At 39.8% G+C, this 14,978-nt stretch overlaps 1 protein-coding gene across 2 annotated transcripts in view; it reads right to left on the bottom strand.

The window, feature by feature from the left end:
- PREX2 (phosphatidylinositol-3,4,5-trisphosphate dependent Rac exchange factor 2) overlaps positions 1-14,978 on the bottom strand; it is a 301,596-nt gene that overhangs the window by 95,890 nt on the left and 190,728 nt on the right. For both annotated transcript variants that reach the window (XM_061438929.1, XM_061438928.1), the window contains exons 29-31: positions 13,880-13,970; positions 13,109-13,237; positions 3,901-3,942 (exon numbers count right to left, since the gene is read on the bottom strand). In XM_061438929.1, the coding sequence (XP_061294913.1) occupies positions 3,901-3,942; positions 13,109-13,237; positions 13,880-13,970 (262 nt within the window). The remainder of the gene's footprint in view (positions 1-3,900; positions 3,943-13,108; positions 13,238-13,879; positions 13,971-14,978) is intronic.

Here is a 14,978-nt window from a genome sequence, read left to right as displayed (position 1 = left end):
TAGTAAAAACTAGTCTTGAAAATTTTATTAGAAACAAGATTAAATATGAAAAATAATTATATAATAAAATATTTATTGATTAGGTTGAACTCTATGAACTTGCTGCTTTGGTAGGTCAACATAATTGAATATGGCAATTCCATATGGTTCAATCTGTTGACAAGAACATATGTTAGACATTTCCCTTAAGTATTAAATATCATGTGCCCCATTCTAATAGATGGAAAAGAGTGTTTTACATGTCATTATAAATGGGAAAACTGGGAAACAGTTTTGCCCAGTTTCAACTAAGAAAAAAGCAAAACACCTGTTCTGTTGTACATAATTTCTAACAGTGTGTAGATATTCAACAAATACTTACTGAATGAAAATAATGAATCAGCAGAGTGACTAACAACTGAATTAAGTGAATTGAAAATGTATGCATTCATTCTCTGGCTTCTTGAAATGACAATTTAGTCTGACTTAACAGAGAAGGCTGGAGAAGGCAATGGCACCCCACTCCAGTACTCTTGCCTGAAAAATCCCATGGATGGAGGAGCCTGGTGGGCTACAGTCCATGGGGTCACTAAGAGTCGGACACGATTGAGCGACTTCACTTTCACTTTTCACTTTCATGCATTGGAGAAGGAAATGGGAACCCACTCCATTGTTCTTGCCTTGAGAATCCCAGGGACAGGGGAGCCTGGTGGGCTGTCGTCTATGGGGTCGCACAGAGTCAGACACAACTGAAGTGACGCAGCAGCAGCAGCAACAGAGAAGGCAATGGCACCCCACTCCTGTACTCTTGCCTGGAAAATCCCATGGATGGAGGAGCCTGGTAGGCTGCAGTCCATGAGGTTGCTAGGAGTCGGAAATGACTGAGCAGCTTCACTTTCACTTTTCACTTTTATGCATTGGAGAAGGAAATGGCAACCCACTCCAGTGTTCTTGCCTGGAGAATCTCAGGGACGGGGGAGCCTGGTGGGCTGCCGTCTATGGGGTTGCACAGAGTCGGACATGACTGAAGCAACTTAGCAGCAGCAGCAGCAGTCTGCCTTAAAAGGGTTATTCTTGGTTCATGGGCCCTCTGGCTGTGGGACACCCCTCTTCCCTCTCCACTCAGCAAACGTGAAATTGTTCTTCAAGAGTCAACTTACTGAAATACTGAAATATTACCTCCCCTTGTGAAATGTCCCCTCTCCTTCAGGAAGCTGGTATACTTTTCTCTGTCCCACCTCAGGCCTAGGAGTGTCTCCCCCTGCTGGAGAGTAATGACCTAGCACTGTGAGAGTTTGCTTACATGCTTGTTTCCCAAGGGACAATCAGCATCAGTGCCAGGGGGAGTTGGCATATCGTGTGATTTATGCCCAGGGACGTCAAAGGCAGATAATCTGCTTTCAACTACCCACTCCACCATTTTTAAAGTGTATGATTCTAGGTATTAGATTCCTATTTTTAAAATAGGAGCTACTCCTACTTCTTGGATCTGTGATAAAGATAAATGGAATATGTTTGTTCTCTATGTATTTCTGCTTTGAAAATAGGTTCATCTGTACCATTTTTCAGGTGTAGAGAGCAAACATATGAACACCAAGGCAGGAAGGGGCTGGAGATTGGGCTTGACATATATACACTACTATGCATAAAATAGATAACTAATGAGAACCTACTGTAGAGCACAGGGAACTCTACTCAGTGCTCTGTGATGGCCTAAATAGGAAGGAAATCTAAAAAGGAAGGAATATATGTATATGTGTAAGTGAGTCACTTTGCTGCACAGCAGAAACTAACACACACTGTAAAGCAACGACGTTGCTGCTGTTCAGTTGCCCAGTTGTGTCTGACTCCTTGCGACCCCATGGACTGCAGCACTCCAGTCCTCCCTGTCCCTCACCATCTCCTGGAGTTTGCCCAAGTTCATGTCCATTGCATCGGGGATGCCTTCCAGCCATCTCATCCTCTGACGCCCTCTTTTCCTTCTGCCCTCCATCTTTCCCAGCATCAGAGAAAGCAACCATACTCCAATAGAAATTAAAATAAATTAAAAAAGAAAATGGAGCTGAGTGGAGGCTCTATGTTCTTAAAGTAATAGATTTCAAAAAAAAGATAAATGCAATAAAAACATTTAAAGCACGTAGCAAGGTGAAATCGGATGTGATATTATCAAGATTCTTTTCCTCTCCTAACATCTAATGTGGTAGCTGGCACACGGGTGCTCAGTTTATTACTGCCTAGAGAAGGAATGCCATGATAAAGAAAGAAACCCAGTAAGAGAACTGAAAAGCATATAGGTCTTCTCCTTTTAATTATGCAGCTGTTCAAAATTCAAGTGTCCATCCTTAAGCAAAGCTATTCTCATTCATCATTTTCATCAGTAAGAACTACAGCAGGAATCACAAGAGCTGCTCCCAGCTTCTAGTAAAAGAAGAAAAGCAAAGAATTCTGTCTTGTTTGCGCGTGTGTGGGACAGCTTATTATTTTTTGCCAACTAAGAATTCCCATATAGTGAGAACACACTCAAAACAAACGGATTATTACCTATCCATTTGTTTCATTTCAGTATTTGAGAACCTACTTAAATTCATCTTCTACAAACATGTTTAAAAACATTAACACTTCATTTAGTCTAGGCTATTTAAAAAGCTCAAGTTTCATCTTAAGCTTGCTGATCTAAAAAGAATGAGAAGGTTTCTAGACACACAAGTAATCCCTCTGAAGTTGTAGGGAAAAGAAAGCAAAATAAAAAGAAGAGATTAGAGAAAGAAGAAGACAGAAATAAAAGGCAATTAAGAATAATGTTTAGCAGATACAGTCTGCCCTTTTAAAGTGAAAAGCATAATTTTGTGGCCAACAACATGGAGTAATTTGTCTGTTTGGTAACATTCAAATGTAATAAGGAAAAAAGAGTCAGGAAATTAAGTAAACCAAAAAAAAGAGAATTATGATAGGAAAAGACAAAATTTAAATCAAAGTAAGAACACCCATCTGAATATTAATAAATAAAGCAACACATTACAAAACCACTTCTGGAACTGGCAGATCTAAGTCTCAATTTCAAAACTGCCACCTACTATTTATTAATTCACCCAATAAGGCATCTTTATGCCTAATCTTCTGGATGCCCCAAAATATGTGGTGACTGACTACATGTACTAGTTATGATTCCTCTGCTTGAATGCAGATTTCTTCACCTTTAAAACTGTGGAAACAACAATAATGTTCTCACAGAGTAGCTGTGAGAACACAGTGAAATCCATAAAAATGAGGTACATCAACTCTACTGTTATTATTAAAGTTCAAAAAATATGACATACTTTTGTTATTATTATTACTCAATCAAAAAGCAAGGCAAAAACCAATCATCAGAAGGAAAAAAAAAAAAGGCTCTCTTGTTTAAGTTGGCTCATCCATTCATTATAATTTAAATTCTCCAAGTGTGGTAGATTGTAAAGTAGTCACAAAGTCTTCCCCTCTCTGTGTCCATGCCCTTCCAAACCAATTTCTGATTGTGATTCCTCCCATCAAAAGTACAATCTGTTTCTCCTTGAATCAGAACCATCTACATACTTACTATAAACAAAAATTAGACACAGGTTCACAATAAAACTTATTTGTACAAGGAACTTTACCAAAACCTGGCTCCTTTCTCCTGTTAAATCATATTTTGTATAAATATACATTTATATATGCTTTCAGCCATTTCAGCCATTTAGTTGTAATTGGAAATGAGCATGTTTTATGACTTTATCATAAAATACTATAGAAGTATTTTTTTAATCTCTGCAAGGCTTTAGAGAAGGTAGGGATCATATTTCCATCTATTTTGTAAACAGGTGAAGCCACTCCCTTCATATCATAAGACACCTAAGGTAGTGGACTGTAATAATTTCAAACAGTAAAAATAATGCAAACTCTTACCTGAATATTCAAGAAGAGCCAGGAGTATCCTACACTTTACCTCTGCAGAGAAAGAAAATATACCAGTCAGTTGTTCAGTCTTTTTCTGCAACTAACATCATATTTTAGTTGTATAGTAAAAAATAAGCACAAACTCATTATATAAATATAATAAAAATCCCATTCATTTGACAAGCTATTTTTGCCTATCTACCTTCATATATTCTACCTATTGCTCAAGACCCTAAAATCGTTTCCATATCTGAATTATATGAGCCTTGAAACATCATTCAAATCTTGCTATCTTTGTAGGTCATCATTAGCTTGCATGATGTTCTGTAAATGCCTACAGCTATTATGGTCTTGACCAGTAAATGTCAAATAGCATTTTTTAAAATTTTTAAACTTTTAAAGATTATATATACAATATTTCGAGCTTCTCTGGTGACTCAATGGTAAAGAATCTGCTTGCAATGCAGGAGGCCCCAGGTTCAATCCCTGGGTTGGGAAGATCCTCTGGAGAAGGGAATGACAATCCACTCTAATATTCTTGTATGGAGAATTCCATGGACAGAAGAGCCTAGAATGCTACAGTCCATGGGGTCACAAAGAGTCGGACGTGACTGAGTGACCAACACTTCCACTTTCCATACAGTATATAAAGAATATATATAATATAGTACAGCTGAGCGCTGAAGAATTGATGCTTTTGAACTGAGGTATTGGAGAAGACTCTTGAGAGTCCCTTGGCCTGCAAGGAGATCCAACCTGTCCATCCTAAAGGAAATCAGTCCTGAATACTCATTGGAAGGACTGTTGCTGAAGCTGAAGCTCCAGTATTTTGGCCACCTGATGTGAAGAACTGACTCATTGGAAAAGACCCTGATGCTGGGAAAGATTGAAGGCAGCAGGAGGAGGGGACGAGAGAGGATGAGATGGTTGGATGGCATCACCGACTTGATGCACATGAATTTGAGCAAGCTCTGGGAGTTGGTGATGGACAGGGAAGCCTGGTGTGCTGCAGTCCATGGGCTTGTAAAGAGTTGGACACGACTGAGCGACTGATCACTGATATAAATATGCATTAGTAAATATTATATTATAAACTATGGCTCAGTAGTAAAGAATCTGCCTGCTAATGCAGATGACACAGGAGACATGGGTTCAATCCTTGGGTTAGGAAGATCCCCTGCAGGAGGAAATGGCAACCCACTCCAGTATTCTGAAAAATTCCACGGACAGAAGAGCCTGGTGGGCTGCAGTCCACAGGGTTGCAAAAAGTCGGACATGACTGAACAACTAAGCACATTACATACTGTGTATTACATATTAGAAACACATGTATATATTGTTCCTCGCCTATCTTGAGGTCAAAATACTGCCCTTAAGGGCTGAAAAATACTAAATATTTCCAAATATTCTTCTTCTCACCCCATCCCCACACAGGACCAACCACAGATATCCGATAAATGATGTGTGTTAACGTCACACTCATTGCTGTGTACCCAATCAGCTGTGCACTCATTTGCTTCCAATTGGTAGATAGTTTGCTTGCAGTAGGAAAATATTAAACATAAGGAATTCCTTTATGTGCCCAAGATTATGGAAAATAAAAAAGGTTATTATATATGGAAAATAAAAAAGGTGGCATCCTATTCTAAATAAATTCACAGAATAATCAGAGCAACAAAATTAACAGATAAGAAATGCAGGAAATACCAGAGGACATTAAATTTTACAAGAGAGACACAAGGACAAATGGATTTCAGAGGCAGAAAAGTATACGGTACTGAGTCAGGAGTCCCATCTATTATACACGAACTTTACCATTTTTAGTAAAGTGTTAATCTACTTTGGGTCTCATCTTGCTCATTCCTAAGATAACATCTATCTTGACTAGTTTATAGTACTGTGCATAAAAAAACACATGGTGCTGTGCTTAGTCGCTCAGTCGTGTCCAACTCTTTGAGACCCCAGGGACTGTAGCCCACCAGGCTCCTCTATCCATGGGGATTCTCCAGGCAAGAATACTGGAATGGGTTGCCATGCCCTCCTCCAGGGGATCCTTCCAACCCAGGGATGTGATGGGACCCAGGTCTCCCGCACTGCAGGCGGATTCTTTACCATCTGAGCCACAAGGGAAGTGAAACACATGGGAATATATATCAAAAGGCTTGGAAAATTATTTAAAGTGCTCTGTACTGATGAAGCACTTTTATTATTGTGACTTGAATCTGGCTAAAGTTGGTATAGAATTTTTTTGAGAGTCTCAAAATTTTAAACATTCAAAGTTAATTGTCAGGGGAGAAGTACATATCCTAAGAGTGGGAAAAGTGCTAGCAAGGCAATAGAGTAGGAAAAAAAAAAAAAGCCAAACATTCAACAATCTAGCAAAGAAAAGATTTTATTACAACTTTCAGAGATTGCAATTGGGATCCAATTGGAAAACCCCAGTGAAAAATGGCTTCCAAATCAGATTGATGAGTTTAGATTGATCTAAGATAAAATCACTCTAAGGCTCTGAGGCAGGGGACTGAACATGATATTTTAGGAGAATGAATCTGGTAAGGACTTATATGGACCAGAAAAGATGAATTAAATCAGATGAATTAAAAGGGGAATTAGCCAGAAAATGTCTCATTAACTGAAAAATGAAAAAAAAAATGGAAAAACTGAAGAGAATTTTGAGTTAAAAAGAAAAAAGCAGCAGCTCTTTAGGATATTAGGACAAAGGCAGAGAAAAAAAATGAAAAAAGTACTGCTGGAAAAATGAGAGCTTTCAAAGAGTATAATTTTGGTAGGTAGGCAGCAAAGGTATGATATGTCACTATGCTATGCTAAGTCACTTCAGTCGTGTCCGACGCTGTGTGACCCCAGAGACAGCAGCCCACCAGGCTCCCCCGTCCCTGAGATTCTCCAGGCAAGAACACTGGAGTGGGTTGCCATTTCCTTCTCCAATGCATGAAAGTGAAGTCGCTCAGTCGTGTCCAACTCTTGGCGACCCCATGGACTGCAGCCTATCAGGCTCCTCCGTCCATGGGATTTTCCAGGCAAGAGTACTGGAGTGGGGTGCCATCGCCTTCTCCGATATGTCACTAACAGACATTTGAATTTAAGGTGACAGTGGACGCAATTTGGACGGGTATTCTTCCCCACACCACCAAGCAATTCTCCAACCCCAGCTGGATGCCCTACAATTCAATTTAATTCTGACACCATCTACCTGGATATAGTGACAGATATCACGGTATAAGGTCTCACCCCTCACGGGACTGCACCCCACCCCCACTTCAGACACCATTTACAAGTCCAGGCTGTCGTCTGTGCTTCTTCTGATCAACTGGATACAGACTAGAGGTTCCAGTGATCCCCTCCTTGGGTTCAGTTAATTAGCTAAAACACCTCACAGAAGCCAGAGAAACATTTTCTGACTAGATTAGCAGTCTATTATAAAAGGACATAATTCAGGAACAGCCAGACGTAAGAGATGCACAGGCAAGGCATGGATGGGTAAGAGCAGAGTTCCAGACACCAACACAAGTTCACACAACAGTCTCTGAGTCATGACTGACTCTTTGTGACCCCATGAACTGTAGCCCGCCAGGCAACCCTGTCCACGGAACTTCCCAGGCAAGAAACCTGGACTGGGTTGCCATTTCCTTCTCTAGGGGCTATTTCGGATCCAGGAATCAAACCCAAGTCTCCTACGTCTCGTCTCCTGCAGTGGCAGGAGGATTCTTTACCACTGAGCCACCTGAAAAGCCGAAGTTCACCAACCCAGAAACTCTCCAACCCTTTCCAAAGTCACCTCATTAACAGAACAAAAGACAGCTTTGCCCTCTCAGCACGGGAAATTTCGAAGCTTTTATATCTCTCTGTGCCAGGAAAGAGGATGAAGACCAAAGATATATATATATTTTTTATTCTAAAAAAATACCACAGTGGGCTAACCACACAAATTACCTTCAGTTAGCTGATACTATGATTCCATAACTTAGCTGAGGGATAGGAGACAGACATAATCTTAGTGACACCATCCTATGACTCTGTCCCCATCTAGTCCGTTATTTCCTCTGCTCTCCTCTGCCCTCAGTTTACAGGCTATGAGTGAATGGTATGCATATTAATGGCACTGGAACAGTCCTTCCTACATAAAGACCATAGACTTACATTCTGGTATCATATTTGGTATATATTTGCTAGGATATTCTTAAATCAGAGATGAAGGCATGATGGTGTTCAGAACATGCTACCCTCAAATATGGCACTTTGGAATACTGAGTTATTCATATTTTAAGTTGAAGGACTCTGAGAAACAGTGGGGAGAGGAAGGACTCCCTGACCCCCACATTTCCCCCCGAAGCAGATCATAAGACGGCTCAGGAGAGCTATACCTAGAGGAAAGAGATATCTTTATCTCCAAAGAGGGAGGGATGCCAAAAGAGCAGGCCTTGCCACCAGTTTTACTACACTTAGCACATACCCTTTGGTCCTGTAACAATTTTCTAGGACTTTCTGAAAGTGAGAGTCGCTCAGTCGTGTCCGACTCTTTGCGACCCCATGGACTATACAGTCCATGGAATTCTCCAGGCCAGAATACTGGAGTGGGTAGCCTTTCCCTTCTCCAGGGGATCTTCCCAACCCAGGGATCGAACCCAAGTCTCCCGCATTGCAGGCAGATTCTGTACCAGCTGAGCCACCAGGGAAGCCTTCAAACCTAGTATGAAAAGATGCAGATTTAATCTTTTCTTCTGGTCTTCATTTCCTTATAAAGGCTCCAGTGTCCATGTGAAACTTATATTAAATGAAGTTATATGCTTTTCTCCTGTTCATTTGGTTTTTGTCAGTCTAATTTACAAGGCTCCAGGCAGAGAACCTAGGAGGGTAAATGGAAAAAGATGTTTTTTCCTCCTCTACACGAACATCAGCTACATACACATACACATCAGAACATTCTGGCAAGGTAGCACTAAGTTAATTTCCAGCCCAGACCTGACCTTCCATTAAATCATTCTTTACAGAAGGACAGTTTGGGAAATAGAATGAAAATGTCTTTAAATTGAACAGGATGAATCCATGGTGAACCGGTGAGGTTAGTTCTGAGTCCACCCACAGAACAAGCAGCTGATTACAAGGATCCCAGTGCAGCTGCTTCCACCCCATAGAACAGGACTGGACACTACACAGACCACCAGGAAATGGCAGCTTGCCCTCTCCCTTGATGGTTCACTGAGCTGAACTACTGATTAACTGTTTTTAAAGACTCCTTAATATGGTGACAATCACAGCTCTTATCCCCCCAAAAGTAATTGATACTGCATTTACTCTAAAAGCAAATATAATGTATACAGGAAAACTCAAAACTGATGAGAACAACTGCATTTAGATTCACAAATGATAGCTTTTAGGAGTGTTGTGATACTGGTATCTAGTCAGTGGAAGTCTACTTTTTACTCAGCAAAGTATGGACTTCCCAGGTGGCTCAGTGGTAAAGAATCTGCCTGCCAATGCAGGTGATCGAACCCAGTTCGATCCCTGGGTTGCAAAGATTCCCTGGAGGAGGAAAATGGCAACCCACTCCAGTATTCTTGCCCAGAGAATCCCATAGACAGAGGAGCCTGGTGGGCTACAGTCCAAGGGGTCACAAAGAGCTGAAAACAATGGAATGACTGAGTACACAACAGTAATATATATGCTTAAATTCCTTGAAGCTTTTAAAAATATATTTGTCATTTTGGCTATTCGTTATTTGGGGGGGTTTAAATTCAGACTTCTGATTGAATGTGATGTTATAATGTGTATGTAGCTATAAAATAAAACTATAGCCAAGAAATCCAGCTGTGAAGGATAAAAGATTTCATCATATGATGGAATAGCTGTGATTTATTTGGAGTTTTCCATATGTGTAAAAATTTCTTATCTATTGATCTCTAAAGAATATCTAAGATGTTATACTTGAGTGTATTTCTAGGCAGAAAACTTGGTAATCACAGAACATTTACACCATTCATATCATTTAGTAAATGAAGAAACTGAGGCACGAATGAATGACATCACAGGCTTAGACCCTATAGGGTTTAAGAACTTTCTTGTGTCAACAAAGTGTGTAACTCTCTCTGTGTGCCTGCAAGCTGAGTCACTTCAGTGGTGTCCGACTCTCTGTGACGCTATGGACTATAACCTGCCAGGCTCCTCTGTCCACAGGATTCTCCAGGCAAGAATACTGGAGTGGGTTGCCAGGTCCTTCTCCAGGGATGTTCCCGACCCAGGGATTGAACCCACATCTCCTGCATTACAGGTGGATTCTTTACCACTAGGGAAGCCCCCTTAATTTTAGGATAAATGTAGAATAATTTATCCTAAAAAAATAGTAGTGAGGGACTTCCCTGGTGGTCCAGTGGTTGGGGCTTCATGCTTCCAATACAGGGGCCTGAGTTCAATCCCTGTTCAGGGAAATAAGATCCCACATGCTGTGCAAAGTGGCCAAAAGAGTAAAAAAATATTTAAAATGGCAGTGGTGGGTTAAAAAGTGGGTTATGATGTACTGTTACTTCAGCTGATTACTATTTACCACATTCAAATGACATACGAATGACTGAGGAATATAAATTTACATATAAGCATAATATGTATTATGCAGGTTTCTCCACCTTAGTCCAAAGGATATTTTAGACCAAATAATTCTTTGATGAGAGAGACTAGCTGGTGCCTTGTAAGATGTTTAGCAGCATCCCTAGCCTCTACCTACCAGATGCCCCATGATTGTGACAACGGGAAAATGTCTCCAGACATTGCCAAGCACTGGTCTAATACTGGGCAGAAAACCACTAATTGGAGATTCCAAAAATTAGACAAATTCCTCATTTCATCTTTCTCACCATCATCACTTTGGAAACTCTCAGAACATTTTCCTTAACTGAAACTGGAGTGTGATTGACTTGGATGAGGCACAAGGGGACCTTTTGGTTTGGTCCCTGTGTTCTATATCCTGACTGTGGTGGTGATTATATGGCTGTATATGTGTTTATAAAATTCACTGAAATGTACACTAAAAATGTACATATTTTATTGTATATAAACTATATCTCAATAATGTTGTTTTGAAAAAATTCCAAAAATTTGAATGTTATTTTACTAACAACAGGTTATTGGTGGTGGTTTAGTTGCTAAGTCGTGTCCAGCTCTTGGGACCCCATGGACAGCAGCCTGCCAGGCTCCTCTGTCCATGGGATTCTCCAGGCAAGAGTACTAGAGTGGTCACCATTTCCTTCTCTAGGGGATCTTCCCAACTCAGGAATCGAACCCAGGTCTCCTGCATTGCAGACAGATTCTTTACCAACTGAGCTATGAGGGAAGCCCAACAAAAGGTTAACTTCTGTCTAATGTTAGAAGACCTCTGTGTAAGGCTGAGTTGACCCCAAAATTCCATTTAGATAAACCAGTATACACAATATAAATAATAATACATGAGTTAAATATCCTTAAACATGAAAAGAGAGTAGATAAATCAGTTTAGTTAACCTATGATTTGATTTATTGGAATGGGACCCTAGCATCCTTGGAATTCATTGACATATCTTTTTAATTTCTTTAATTGATAATATCTTTGGCACTAAGAAGAATCCAGCTGAATGAAGTAATTATGAACAATCCACTCTTGGTTTTCTTTTATTGTTCTTTTCATTTTTTTTTTAACTGATAAGACTATGTGGAAGATATTCCAGTGTCCCTTAGAGTCTGTTCCTGCTTTTAGGAATAGAACTCCTAGATTTTGCCTGAGCACATACATGGCTGTCCTTCTAAAATCAACATTTCTCTGCTTCTCTTGCAGCAGGGTGTGGCTTTGGACTAAGGAGAGGTGACTGGTGATGTGTTTAAGGTTACCTCATTAAGGACAAGCCGATTAACCTAGATTTTCTCTTTTCCTTTCCTGCTGGCTAAGGTGTAACATCAGGCATAGCAGACTATGTCGGTCCAGAGATGGAAGCCACGTGGAAGCTGATGGAGCCAGCCTGGGTTCCTGAATGATCTTGTGACACACGCCTCTCCCTGTACCCCACACAGGGACAGGAAAAAGAAAAGTCTCTAATTTTGGCTGTTGTATTTTTGAGTCTTTCTGTTATGGCAGAAAGTTTATACCCTAAGACAAATTGGACAAATTGGAAAGCATTTAAGATTTTTAAGTTTTTCTCTGTGTGCTGTTTGGTCATAGCTAATATATTTTGCTGTGTATTCTCAAGTAAAATAATTTCTAAAATAGTATATGATTTCATGCCAATAGTTCTTTTTGACCCAGTAGTTATTTAGGAGAGTGTTTCTCAAATTTATGAGTTACTTTTAAACTTTAGGTACTAATTATTAGTAAATGGAGACACAGCATTCAGCTTTTCTAATTTTTAAATGTGTTTATGGGCTAATTTATGATCAATTTTGGTAAAATTCCACAGATCTTTTTAAAGAAGTTGCCTTCTTGGTAAGATACCAAAATATTTATTTATTGTGTTACTTAACTTTTCTATAATTACTTTTTTATCTGATCTAATAAAGGTTTAGAGATTTAAAAAAAAATTAGACAAATTCCTCATTTCATCTTTCTCACCATCATCACTTTGGAAACTCTCAGAATATTTTCCTTAACAACTCTGACCCTATAATATGCAACCAAACTCACTGGCATTGTCTGGAAATTTTTTATATCTCTAATTAGAGGTGGTACCAGTTATGGGATGCTGAGTAGACCATCTCATGCTAGTATTAAAAATAACAAGCAACTTAGACAAACACCTCTGAAAGACAAACTGAAAAACTAATGATTCAACCTTATTTTGATTCTCACAGACTCACAATTGATATTTTAGACTTTCCATGAAATGTAGTTTCAAGCATTTTGTGAATCCTTTAGAAATTTTTCTGATATAGTTCCATATTATAAAACATATGAAACTCCCTCATTCTCTACTCGTCTTCGTAAGACGGAGCCTTTGCTTTATTTCCGACGACTATTCTTTGAGATACAGTCTGCGTTGTCTAGACCTTGGAACGCAGGTTTTGTCATCTTATTCCTTCTCTCCCTCCTCTGCTTTCTCTCACCCTTTTCAGTCCTTTTATTTTCCTCATAATATGAAACACTCCAAAGAGTAATCAGGGCATGTCTGAATTTGAGGGTTTAATGGAGTTTTAAATGAGTGTTGCTCATGTCATGGGATTTTTTTTTGCTTTTTATCCTGACCTTCAACAAATCTTCTGATGTTCTGAGCAAGATTCCGGACGCTGCTGGGAAGATTCCAAGGATCTTGCTTGATGTGAAGTCTTAACCTTTTCGGACAACTCAGCTTTGGTTCCATTTCCTGCTGAAACTCTAAACAAACACAGAAAAGCTCTCTTAAGTCTCAACCATTTACCGGTTCACAAGCCCATAAACAACAGAAGCCTCTTCCTTCCATTCCTGTGGTCTTAGTCTATTATCATGGTAGCAATTTATGTAGCTTTATTACGGGAGAAAATCTGTTAAATCTAAAACAAAGTCAGATCCTTATTATCTTCTCACAAAGGTTTAAACAAAGGAAGAAATTTAGATGAAAATCTCTATTTCAACATCCTAACCCGGACGGCAGACAATGGCAGCTCTAGACCCCATTCTGTTGGCCACCTCCCCCACCCCAACCCCATTCCCAAATCCCCTTCCATCAGCACTGGGCTGTACCCAAGCATTGAGCCTGATTTCAGCAAAAGCAACTCAACACTTACATTTCTTGAATTAATACATCCAGTCTGCCCTCTATAGGCTTTAAACATTTTAAATTTTCAAAGAACTCTAAAAAAGGTCCTACCTTGGTTTATTATATATATTCAATGACTATCAGATAGAAGTAGTATTAAATAAACGACAGAACTAGCACCTAGAACCTTTTTTTTCTCATGCTAAGTTTTTGCCTCATGACTGGATTATCCCCCACTTTTGTTTCCGAACTGCCTCGAACAGGTACATTGTAAACCTCACCTTGTAATCCTCGACCTGGTGTCAGGTACTTAGTTTGCTCAAAGGCCCTCACGACTGCTTGGCCTCTCAGGAGATTGGTTATGGAATCCACCTATCACAACAGCAGAGATTTGGGGGAGTTACAGAACTTCTCATAACACATAACAGACATTTCCAACAGTAAATCTCCTAGCATTTTTTCTGAAACCAATGATTATTTTGGGGCTCCTATGCTGCCTGCAAAATCTATCTTTGAATAAAATATTGGGATAAACTCACCTGATAACATTTTAAATGGCATCTCTTACTATCCTACCATATATCCATGTGCAATATACATGTGCTCAGTCGCATCCAACTCTGCCACACCATGGACTGCAGCCACCAGGCTCCTCTGTCCGTGGGATTCTCCAGGCAAGAATACTGGAGTGGGTTGCTGTGCCCTCCTCCAGGGGATCTTCCCGACCCAGGGATTGCCTCTCCTTTATTGGCAGGCAGATACTTTACCACTGTGCCACCTGGGACACCCACCACGTATTCACACAAAATACAAATTTACTTTATAAAAGAAGTAAGAGGTCCAGAATGATTGAAAAAAAAACACCTAAAAGTTTTCATAATCCTTTACAAAGTGGTCAAAGTTTCTACATTATGGATTTTGGTTGTGGTTATACATTTTTTAAAAAATGCAAAACACCAACATGAGCACCAAGACAATCTTGTGCTTCTTGAGATTGGAAATGAAATTGGACAAGAAATCATGAGGGAATATCTGAATATCCACAAAGAAACAAATAACAAATAGAACAACTCCTGCTTGTAAAATGCTTTAGCTCCTCTGTCCATGGGATTCTCCAGGCAAGAATACTGGAGTGGGTTGTCATTTCCTCCTCCAGGGGGTCTTCCTGACCCAGGGATCAAACCGGTCTTACATCTCCTACAGTGGCAAGTGGGTTCTTTACCACTAGCGCCACCTGAGAAGCCCTTATAATTTTTAAGGACTGTGAAATACTTGACATTCATAACGATCTTTTGGGTCAGATGGCTGAAGGAATCCCATGTCAAGCTCTGGAAACTGAAGTACACAAGGTAGAAAAACAGATGAGTTCTTTCCATTCCA

The sequence above is a fragment of the Bos javanicus genome, chromosome 14, assembly GCF_032452875.1.
Source record: "Bos javanicus breed banteng chromosome 14, ARS-OSU_banteng_1.0, whole genome shotgun sequence".
Taxonomy (NCBI): Eukaryota; Metazoa; Chordata; class Mammalia; order Artiodactyla; family Bovidae; genus Bos; species Bos javanicus.
This window is presented reverse-complemented; position numbering and strand designations above follow the sequence as displayed.